The sequence below is a fragment of the Ranitomeya imitator genome, chromosome 6 (genome assembly GCF_032444005.1).
Source record: "Ranitomeya imitator isolate aRanImi1 chromosome 6, aRanImi1.pri, whole genome shotgun sequence".
NCBI lineage: Eukaryota > Metazoa > Chordata > Amphibia > Anura > Dendrobatidae > Ranitomeya > Ranitomeya imitator.
Window position 1 is genome coordinate 62,048,261 of NC_091287.1, and position 12,417 is coordinate 62,060,677.

The 12,417-nt window shown below is 41.0% G+C and overlaps 1 protein-coding gene across 1 annotated transcript in view; it reads left to right on the forward strand.

Annotated features, from left to right (window-relative positions):
- The window catches only part of VIPR2 (vasoactive intestinal peptide receptor 2), a 171,844-nt gene that overhangs the window by 66,184 nt on the left and 93,243 nt on the right, over window positions 1–12,417 (forward strand). Inside the window, exon 3 of the mRNA XM_069729711.1 lies at window positions 9,130–9,237. Within this exon, the coding sequence (XP_069585812.1) occupies window positions 9,130–9,237 (108 nt within the window). The remainder of the gene's footprint in view (window positions 1–9,129; window positions 9,238–12,417) is intronic.

Below are 12,417 nucleotides of genomic sequence, written 5' to 3' on the forward strand. Positions count from 1 at the left end.
GATGTGGGTTGAATCCAGTCATGAATGGCTTGGACCTTAACAGGATCCATTTCCATAGACGAGGGGGAAAAAATAAAACCCAAAAAAGAGACCTTCTGAACTCCGAATAGGCACTTAGACCCCTTCACAAACAAAGCATTATCACGAAGGATCTGGAATACCATCCTGACCTGCTTCACATGAGACTCCCAATCATCGGAAAAAATCAAAATATCATCCAAATATACAACCATGAATTTATCAAGATAATTGCGGAAAATATCATGCATGAAGGATTGGAACACAGATGGAGCATTAGAGAGCCCGAATGGCATCACAAGGTATTCAAAATGGCCTTCGGGCGTATTAAATGCAGTTTTCCATTCGTCACCCTGTTTAATACGAACAATATTATATGCCCCTCGAAGGTCAATCTTAGTAAACCAACTAGCCCCCTTAATCCGAGCAAACAAATCGGAAAGCACAGGCAAGGGGTATTGGAATTTGACCGTGATCTTATTAAGAAGACGATAATCTATACAGGGTCTCAAGGAGCCATCCTTCTTAGCAACAAAAAAGAAACCCGCTCCCAATGGTGACAAAGACAGCCGAATATGCCCCTTCTCCAAAGACTCCTTAACATAACTCCGCATGGCGGCATGCTCTGGCACAGACAGATTGAAAAGTCGGCCCTTAGGGAACTTGCAGCCAGGAATCAAGTCAATAGCACAATCACAGTCCCTGTGCGGTGGAAGGGAACTGGACTTGGGCTCATCAAATACATCCTGGAAATCCGACAAAAACTCAGGGACCTCAGAAGAGGGGGAAGAGGAAATTGACATCAAAGGAACGTCACTATGCACCCCTTGACAACCCCAACTAGTCACAGACATAGTTTTCCAATCCAGCACCGGATTATGTTCCTGTAACCACGGAAAACCCAGTACAACAACATCATGCAAGTTATGCAACACCAAAAAACGGCAATCTTCCTGATGTGCTGGAGCCATGTACATGGTCATTTGCGTCCAGTACTGAGGTTTATCCTTGGCCAATGGTAGAGAAACAAAGGTATTAGATAGCAACATTACAACACTCGCAATACATATAAATATATATGTTGTCGTTTAATGGATAAATTCGTAACCCAGTCGTATGCAACTAAATAGAAAGGGAGTGTGGAAACCACAGAAAAACGACCAATATGGGTAATATACGTATAGAAAACTTTATTCACAAAAATTGCATTACAATCATAAAAAAGCCATAGTTGACTTAGGACAACAAAGGTACAAGGTGAAACAATGGTGATGATTGCCCCAACCAGTCACCACCATACAAAAATGACGTGCGGACCGGAAAACCTCAGGCTACCACAAAGGACATAAATAAAAATGTGACATATGCTTACATATACTGGTACATCAGATCGCATATATACTGTATATGACACAGTGGGGTACTAGCATAAAACACTTACCGGGCAGTCTTATTGAGGGTCTTACGGTCGCATATGACCAAGGGGGAGGGACAGATATAAGTGACAGTCCTTATGTACATCTAGAGCGATGCTGTTGGCCACATACCGCTGGACTACCATCAAGGTTGCTGTATTGTTTTATGCTAGTACCCCACTGTGGCATATATATATTTTTTTGAATATAGACTTTGACATCTTATAATGAATGTAGCGATCTGATGTACCAGTATATGTAAGCATATGTCACATTTTATTTATGTCCTTTGTGGTAGCCTGAGGTTTTCCGGTCCGCACGTCATTTTTGTATGGTGGTGACTGGTTGGGGCAATCATCACCATTGTTTCACCTTGTACCTTTGTTGTCCTAAGTCTACTATGGCTTTTTTATGATTTTAATGCAATTTTTGTGAATAAAGTTTTCTATACGTATATTACCCATATTGGTCGTTTTTCTGTGGTTTCCACACTCCTTGGCCAATGGTGTAGCATCAATGCCCCTCAAAGGAATAGGGCTCTGCAAAGGCTGCAAGGAAAAGCCACAGCGCCTGGCGAATTCTAAGTCCATTAAGTTCAGGGCAGCGCCTGAATCCACAAATGCCATGACAGAAAAGGACGATAATGAGCAAATCAGGGTCACAGATAAGAGAAATTTAGGCTGTACAGTACTGATGGTAACAGACCTAGCGACCCTCTTAGTACGCTTAGGGCAATCAGAAATAACATGAGCAGAATCAACACAGTAAAAACACAGCCTATTCTGACGTCTGAATTCCTGCCGTTCTGTTCTAGTCAAAATCCTATCACATTGCATAGGCTCAGGACTCTGCTCAGAGGACACTGCCATATGGTGCACAGCTTTGCGCTCGCGCAGACGCCGATCAATCTGAATGGCTAGAGACATAGATTCGCTCAATCCAGCGGGGGCGTAGGGAAGCCCACCATAACATCTTTAAGGGCTTCAGAAAGACCTTTTCTGAAAATTGCAGCCAGAGCATCCTCATTCCATTTAGTGAGCACAGACCATTTTCTAAATTTCTAGCAGTATAATTCTGCCGCTTCCTGACCTTGACACAGGGCCAACAGGGTTTTTTCTGCATGATCCACAGAATTAGGTTCGTCATACAATAATCGCTTGAAAAAATGCGTCTACATTCAGCAATGCCGGATCCCCTGATTCAAGGGAAAATGCTCAGTCCTGAGGGTCACCATGCAGCAAGGATATGATGATTTTAACTTGCTGAATGGGATCACCAGAAGAACGGGGTTTCAAAGCAAAAAACAATTTGCAATTATTTTTAAAGTTCAAAAACTTGGATCTGTCCCCAAAAAAACAAATCAGGAATAGGAATTCTAGGCTCCAAAGCCGGAGTCTGGACAACATAATCTTGGATACTCTGTACTCTTGCAGCAAGTTGATCCACACGAGAAAACAAACCCTGAACATCCATGCCAGCGCCAAAATCCTGAACCACCCAGAAGTCAAGAGGAAAAAAAAGACAAAGCAGAGTGCAAAAAAAAAAAAAGGCTCAGAATTTCTTTTTCCTTCTTTTGAGATGCATTTAATTCATTTTTGGCCACTTGTACTGTTATGATCTGGTGGTTTAGGAGCAACATGGGACGAGCTCTGAAGGAGGTGGTATCTGTACTGACCGCAAACCCTGAACTTAGCAGCGCAATTAGAAATAGCCGTGGGGGGTTACCTGACACTCCCTAGACCCCTCGGCACAGCCTAAGATCTAACTTCCCCTAAAGACAGAAACAGGAAACCTATCTTGCCTCAGAGAAAATCCCCAAAGGAAAGATAGCCCCCCACAAATATTGACGGTGAGAGGAGAGGGAAATAACATACGCAGAAATGAAATCAGATTTTAGCATAGGAGGCCATACTAGCTAGATAGATAGGACAGGACAGGATACTGTGTGATCAGTATAAAAACTACAAAAAATCCACACAGAGTTTACAAAAATCTCCACACCTGACTAAAGGTGTGGAGGGTAAATCTGCTTCCCAGAGCTTCCAGCTTAACAGAATTAATCCATACTGACAAGCTGGACAAAAACATAGAATGTACCGAACAATGAAGTCCACAACATGTGGACAGAAAAGAGCAAGCAAGGACTTATCTTTGCTGAACTGGTCAGGATATCAGGGAAAACCAAGAGAGATGTGAATCCAACCAGGAACCATTGACAAGTGGCACAAGCTGAAGGGGAGAGCCAGGCTAAATAGCCGAGCAGAATAGACAATTAGTGGAAGCAGCTGCTGACTGCTAAATCCAAGGAGCAGCCATTCCACTTAAAACCACCGGAGGGAGCCCAAGAGCAGAACTCACAAAAGTGCCACTTACAACTACCGGAGGGAGCCCAAGAGCGAAATTCACAACACCCAGGGTCCTGGTCATCGTGGTGGTATTGCTTTCCTCTCGGGGAGAGTGATGCTACTTTTGGAGGCAAAAAAGGATAACTGCATCCAGGTATCACAAACATGCAACACATTTCACACTCCAGGCCACCAGGGGGAGCTCTTGCTCCTATTTATTAGGTCACTCCCCACATTGGTAAAACTGGTTGCCTGTAGGGAAAGTTAGTCAGTTGCTGGCTGATCTCCGCTCAGTTAGTTGGTCCCTGACAGGGGTGGGATCCTGTCAGAGAATGAAGAAGGACACGGAGCTGTGCATGCCATCAGAGCTGCAGCTCCTAGAAAGAGACATCGAAGGCATTATTGAATTGCAGCGAGCGTGCAAAAGAAGTTGTAGCAAAGGAGTGGATATCAGAAGAAGACCAGCCCTACACAGTCTGCCTCCTTCTGAGGCGCAGAAGCTCAGTAGCTGGAACACCGAGGGAGTAATGATCTTTATGCTTTGCTCCAGAGACTGGCAGGACAGCTAATTTCACGTTACCTGTCCGCCCTACACCCAGGAGGCACGGTGGCACCACTTAGAGGCTGGGGCATGATAGAATCCCTATAAACAGCCTCAAGCCACCAGTCATATGGGTTTGTCCTATCCTATCCAGGGGACAGAGAGAGAGACATAACATCTACAACAGTTGTGAGGACCTTATGAGAGGCTTAGCAGTAAGGGAATACAACATTGCAGCTCTAGAGGAAGGCTACTGGACAAGGGAACTCTGGACTTGCCTCCAAACCGGCCGGACTCTGCCTGCCCTGTGATCCGGTGCCCTGGACTGTGGATGCTGAAGTCTTCAGTAAAGGTAAAGAGACTGCAACCTTGTGTCCTTGTTCTTCTCTGCGCCTCTCACCATCCACCATCTATACACTGGGAAGCCCTGGGGATACACTTCACCTGTGGGAAGGTATACCATTTAGCTGCCATAATATGACCCCAGCGGACACCTTAAAGCAGCGTCAGTCACCCTGACCGAACACTTCAGGTGGCGTCACGAACATAAACTCTTTTCCCCTTTAAAGACCTTTCTCTTTTACACGGATGTCCCAGGGTCACGGACTGGGTCAGCCACCGTGACATCCCCCTGTGAACTGCAAGACCCGGTACCGAGTACCCCACGGCCCCATTGGGGCAATCCATATGTGATACGTCCACAGGTGGGGAGAGTGAAGCCAGCGCTGATTGGTGGCAGGGATTACGTGACATAACAATGTTATGCAATCCCTGAGAGAGCCAATGCCGACACCACTGGATCAGTGCCAGCCCCGGAGGTGAGTATAAGTGTTATTTTTTTTACAAGGGGGAAATATGAGGATTCAAAAGGGGCTGTCTTTAACCCCTTTAATCAATGAGCTATCCCAGAGTAGACACTCTAAAAATGTGAAACTTTGCCTGCATAGTGAGAGACAAGGAACAGAAAAGATTAGGAATGACTAACACCTGCTGTGATATGACCTTCACGATGTTGGCAGCATCAATTTTCATCTCAAAGAAAGATTCTTTGAGTCCTAAACCATCTATTTACCTGCTTTAGGCAGACATGTATTTTGGGTTCAATGCCAGCAGATAATGCGAAATTTAATTTAGCAATTTTGTCAATACCATGTTTTCAAGTAATTTCTCACCTTCTAAATTGAATTGCAGGTTTATGAAGTGTTTTCTTTTCTTTTAGATAGATGGGAGGATGTTGAATGTCACCACAGGGAAATAGGAACACAGTAATTTAGGCTATAAAATAAATAAAGCTTATGTCAATAGCTGCATCTGGACAAGAAAAATCATTTTTTGCTTTTGCTTCTGGCTCAATGTGTTGCACTGGGTTTATATTTTCTTTCATCACATTACTCAATCTGTATAGAAGTTGTGCCAAATAATCCCAGATTAACGCATTGATTGATGATGAGATTGAGCTGTTTAACTTTTTATTACATTTTTAACCTAAAAGAGTTCATTGTATTGGTTTACTCATTCCCGAGCTGAACTAAAACATTGTAAGATCTATGCAAAATAATATCCAAGAACAAACATGGAAATGGGAGACCATGAGTATGGGATTTATTTTTCATTTTAACCCTTTAACGTCCAGTGATAGATATATTCAACATTGGACGCCTCCCCCTGTTTTTCCGCCACATGACAGCTGATCTGATCAGGTGTCATGTGACCCTAACAGCAGCGGGTGGAATCACGATCTATTCACGGATATTAACATGTTAAATGCCACTGTCAAACTTTGACAGAAGCATTTAACATGCAAGTGGAGGAAGCGTGTCATTACCTCCTCCCATCCCTTTCAGAATTGCCCGATATATCAATATATAAAATAATTAATCCAGTCGGTAAACGGCGTAGCGAGAAAAAAATCGAAAAGCCAAAATTACACTTTTTTGGTTGCTGCAATATTGCAATAAAATGCAATAACAGGCAATCAAAAGATCGTATACACACCAAAATGGTATCAATAAAAACATCAGATCATCGTGCAAAACATAAGCCCTCACCTGGCCCCAGATCCTGAAAAATGGAGACGCTATAGGTTTCGGAAAACGACAACATTTTTTTTCTTTTTTTTACAAACTTTGGATTTTTTTTCACCAGTTAAATAAAAAATAACCTAGACATGTTAGGTGTCTATGTACTTGTAATAACCTGGAGAATCACATTGGCAGGTCAGTTTTAGCATTTAGTGAACATGGTAAAAAAAAATCCAAAAACAATAGTGGAATTGCACTTTTTTTTTTGCAATTTTACCGCATTTGAATTTTTTTTCCCGTTTTCCAGTAGATGAAATGGTAAAATCAATGGTGCCATTCAAAAGGACAACTCGTCCTACAAAAAACAAGCCCTCACATGGGCACAGGGGAGCAAAAAAAAGAAAACCAAATTACTCCTAGTCCTTAATGGGTTAATATTCTTCTATCATATTTGCGCTTTTAGGTTTTATCCACTTGAATTTTCTCAATATTGTAGCAGCCGCAAATTACTGTGTTATCTGTTTCTCTTTAGGTTATGTTCACACAATGAGCTATTTAAATTAGGCCGCTTGAGTTTTTTCATTGTGTTTTTGTGTGCGCTTTTTTAAAGTATTCAAAGTCAAGAAAAATGATCTGCAGCACCCGTGTCTGGATACTGATTCAAACAAACAACCCGCTGATTGGCATCACCACTCAGATTCACGGGTGCCCACTCATAGAAAAACAATATGAATGTCCTTGTGGCAAGTAGAAAAAAAGTGGCACTCACTGTCCTTAAAATTCACTTTATTGCGTCATTGTTAAAACATCCAAGTCAGAAGAGTGACATGTGGAATCACCAAACAGGACACAATCGTTTCGCGCAATGGGGCATAAGGAGCATAAGCTCATCTACAGGTCATGTTTCAAATCCGTAAAATGTCATTTTCTCTTGCGGGTACGCTGAGTTTTGTGTGTAATTTCCCCATAGACTTGTATTAGATGCGGAAAATCCACAGGTAAAAAAAATGTGCATGTGTTTTTATAGTGTGTTTCCATGGTGGAAATGCATCAAGAACAGAAGTAATCCAAAACTAAAGGTACCTTCACACTGAGCAACTTTCCAACGAGAACGACAGCGATCCGTGACGTTGCAGCGTCCTGGATAGCGATCTCGTTGTGTTTGACACGCAGCAGCGATCAGGATCCTGCTGTGACATCGCTGGTCGTAGCTGAAAGTCCAGAACTTTATTTGGCCGTCAGGTCGGCATGATTCGTCATGTTTGACAGCAAAAGCAACGATGCCAGCAATGGTTTTTCAAGGAGCGAACAACCAGTGAGAACGATAAGTACGTCACTGGATCGCTCCTGCATCGCTCAGCTGTTGCCGTGTTTGACGTCTCTACAGTGACCTAAACAGTGACGCTGCAGCGATCGGCTCGCTGTCTATATCGCTGCAGCGTCGCTCAATGTGACGGTACCTTAAGTATGTTAATAAAGTTTTGTCAAAGCAAATACCAGGAAGTTTAAAAAACAAAGCAGCTTTATTTAAAACACAACAACAAAAACGCCACATATGCGGTGCATGCAGGAGAGTAGGAAGAGATCCAAAACAAGTACAATTTTATTAGATATATTGTATAAAAAACAGGAAAATAAAAAGCAAAATGCCGTCAAAGGGACACTGGGCAATAAGTGAGATAAATTTTTGAACATACTCAATTGCACAAAGGGGATAAATATACATTTAATGATTTCCCCTATAAAGTAACAAAATAATACTCTAAAGAGTAGTGCTTACTACTAGTAGTAGGACCTCACTATGTGGCACCACCTGTAAGCAGGTAAGTGATATTTCAATCAATAGAATATAACTTCTTATGACTAAAGATAGGTAGCTAAACTAATGGTGCATTTGCTATTATAGCAACCAACAGGCTTGCGTGTCACTGATCGTAGCTCAGGAAGTATGTATGACGCAATGCAAGTCTATGAGTCCGTGAAAATAAATTGGACAGCTCTCAGGTAGCATCCGAGTGAGGTCCGATTTTCACTACCAGAATGAATAAGGTGAAGAAGCTTTTTTTCTCCACATTTTAGAAAAATGTATGATCAAACTCTTGGATGAGGAAAAAACGGTCATGTGACTCTACCCTTAACCTAATTCTCCTCAAGGATATTGGAAAATTAGTAGAGTTTAAAAAAGACATCAAGGGAATGGGATCTTACTACTTCCATGTATAATTTATAGGTCCCTTATATATTGCCAACCATAGATGCCAGCCATAATGTCAGCCACAGCCTCATACAATGGAGCCACAGAGCTGTCGTACAGCAATAGTCCCCATATTCCAGTTTTAGAGCCACCATTGCCAGGAGGAAGACCCCCATTGTCAGCTAAAGTCCCAATAACTAGAATCCATATCTGTAATAATTAATAAATCTGCTTCCGGAAGCCAGACCACTGAATATTATCCATCATGTTCTAAATATATCATAACCTCTATGGATGGAAATATATTACTGACCGTAGCATTTATTGTAAGTGTATTGTATTCTTGCATTAGAAAAATTATGTCTCTGGTGGGTGATGTGTTTGTCTGTAATGATCCATTTATCTCTGTATTTATGTTACAGCCGAGCAATTTTCTGCAGTCAAGATAGATTATATTGATTTATACACAACTTTTCTTCCGTGTTATTAAACTTGCATGTCGGTGTATGTAAACGCTAGCACAGCCTGGGGAATGAACCATGTGTGTAATACATAGCTAAGAGCTTTAGTAATCTTGTGTATCTTTCGTTTATAGGGTGTTTGGGAGTTTGGGATAACATTACATGTTGGGATCAAGCTAAATTTGGAGAAACGGTCACTCAGTCATGCCCTAAAGTGCTGCGACATTTTTTCAGCAAGGATGGTAAGTTCGGAATATAGAGATATTATATGTAAACCTACATTCACATTTCCTTTATCGACCATGGAAAACCTCGTATTGACTTGTTATCTTTTCCACCAATCCTTCTTCTCTAACAATACAGATTATGTGAAGTTACATGACAGCAGTGTTCGTTAACCTAGCAAATTATAGGGGTCTCGAATATTGTCATTGATTCAGATGGCCACATACCACGTTTAGCCAGAGATGAGAATGGGGTATACAAATAAACACGCTTATGGGATTTTATATGGACAAATCTTCAACTTGTGTTTCCACAATCTGCTTTTGTTTTTGAATAAATAAATTCAGAGGGCAACAGGTCCAGTAATATAGCCAAGTAAACAAGCCTTGTATGTATCCTAACCCTGTTGGAAGGTAAGCAGGGCCAGATACTCTATAACAGTGGTAAACACAATACCCCGAAACCCATGACAGTCTGCATGAAAATATTTTAAAAAATAGTGTCAAGAAATATATTTCAGCAAAATTTTCATAATATGACATTATTTATCACATACTTGTCCACTTTACTTTAACACCCAGGAGACTCCTGAAAAAAAGGGATCTCTAATGGCAGTTTGGCTGTTTTAGAGTTGGCATGTCATAACTCGGGTGTCCAGATATTCAATCAATACCCAATAACCCTATTTTCAGTAGTCCATCCATCCTTCTGAAGTAGATTTATTTTTTTATGGTTTAAATCTGATTATTACAGATGAGGATTTTGTAGTTATTAGCTCTGTAGCCAGCAGCGGGATTTTTTTCCCTGGAAATGGTGGCTATTAGGGCTTTCTCACACTGGTGTTTATTGGATAGCACTCGGCCCAATTTTATACTATAGGGCGGAATAGATCTGCAACTATTTTCTGAAGGTGATTCAATGGCTCCGATATTCAGATCAGGCGCACCCATACAAGACTGTGGGTGTGAGTGAAACATCGGACTGCACTCAGATGTCACAGTCCGAAATACGCTCACAGAGACAATGGAGAAGATAGAGAAATTAAGTTCTACATCTTCTCCGCACTTGTGCTGCGAATCAGATCACTCTCAGATGACACTTCCAGGCTCGGACTGGCCCAAAGGGGAACAGGGGAATCCCCCGGTGGGCTCCTTTGTGGATCTGGGCCCCTAAACCCACTGTGTAGGCAGTACTTGACATAAATCACTTGATTCACTGTGTACAGAAAAATCAACATCTCATCATTCATTAATCAAACTACCCAGTTTATTATTATATAGAGATATAGGTAAATTTGTGAATGAGGGTAGTGTAATAATTGTATGCAGGTGAAAAGTGGGCCTCCACAGTCAATGTTACTGGTGGGCCCTTGGCACCTCAGTCCGACACTGGACACTTCAATAAAACTCTGACAGAGTTTGAGGTTGAGCGTCATTAGCATAATTGGCCCGCTTCTCTCCCATGAGAGAATCTATGCCAGTTTGAGTGAACCCTAAAGCTGGAATTTGGGTACTCCACTGTTTGATGACTTTGTGGCTGATAATATATAAGGGAGCTGTGGGGTTCACTGTATGGGGTCTTGTAGCTGCCAGTAAATGAGGGTTTTGTAGTTTTCTCAATATATTGGAGCTGGCACTATATGGGGATATGTGGCTCAGAGGTTGGCTGTGGTGAAGATATTGTGTCTGGAGGTGCAACTGAGCAAACACTGGCACTGTTATTAGGATATTGGTATCTTTATAGGAGTCTTTTCTGAGTACTGTGCTATTGGCATGAGCGCGTGTACTAGACTGGAGCTGATCTTTTGAAATTTGAATTCACCGGCTTCGACACATTTTCGAAAAACTTTATCATGGATTCCATCTTTGGAAATTAGAGAGAGAGAGAAAGACATTTCATTTCAGTAGGATCTGTCTGATCCTACTTTCCCAGTGTATCTGGAGATGGAATTCAACTCTGTCATACTCAGTCCTGTGCCTTACTGCTCCATTGGGAACTGCTGGTCTCCAGAGTGGATTGATCTGCTCATTACCAGTATGTACATACAGTATATATATATATATATATATATATATATATATATATATATATATATATATATATACATATAAATTGATATCTACAGATATTTACAGATATATATTGTATGTTTATATACGTAGATTGATATCTACATACTCTGGATTGTGGTGTAGTTGTCTCAAAAGTGAATGCAAATAGAAATTCAGAAATTCCCAATTGCAATATCCTTTTTCACCAAAGAGAACTTTTAAAAGTTTGCAAATGTGCTTTCTTATAATTATTTTGATGCCAATTATAAGAAATGTATAAAGCTATTAAACTATTGGAATTCACATGCTACTGCACATATAAATACACACATGGTTCAACTACTATATACATACTGTACATAAAGAAGCCATTCAGTGTAATAATTGTTTTGTACTGGTGCTGATGCACTTCCACACCCACTGGAGACACTAGCCGTAGTTATTGGCCCCAACTTGGGCCCTACAAGTTTATCAGCACTACATGGATGATTTCATTGCTGCCAACAATCTTGAATTTAACTGGAATGTTTAGTTTTTAGGGATATAATTATATAAAATTCTTGGCTGAAAAAGCAGAGTTTTATAAATCCAACCCAAAAGTGGATGATTCCATTTGGGTTGGGGTGTTCCCAGGTAGGTACGGGACATTTCTGTTTGGGACTGGAGACTTAACTTAATTCTTTATGCTTCCAACGTATGCTTTCTTTACATATTATAGAATAGTACATCAGTCACAGTCATGAAAGTCCCACTGCCCAAATGCCCTCCACTGCAGAATGCTGAATTATACTGTGATTTTCACATTAGTTAGTCGTGGTACAATTTTTTCCATAATGATTATCCAGATTATTAACTGAAAAAGTTGTCATGTGCTTTGCCTGGATCCAACTGCACACACATAGGCAGCCAAATACATATTGATATTATTATTATTATTATTATTAACATTTTATTTACAGCTCTGGCAAAAATTAAGAGACCACCCCATCAAACCCCTGTAATGGGCAGCCTAATCTCCAGACCTGAACCCCATTGAAAACCTCTGGAATGTAATCAAGAGGATGATGAATAGTCACAAGCCATCAAACAAAGAAGAACTGCTTAAAATTTTGCGCCAGGAGCAGTGTGAAATACTTGTAGAAAGCA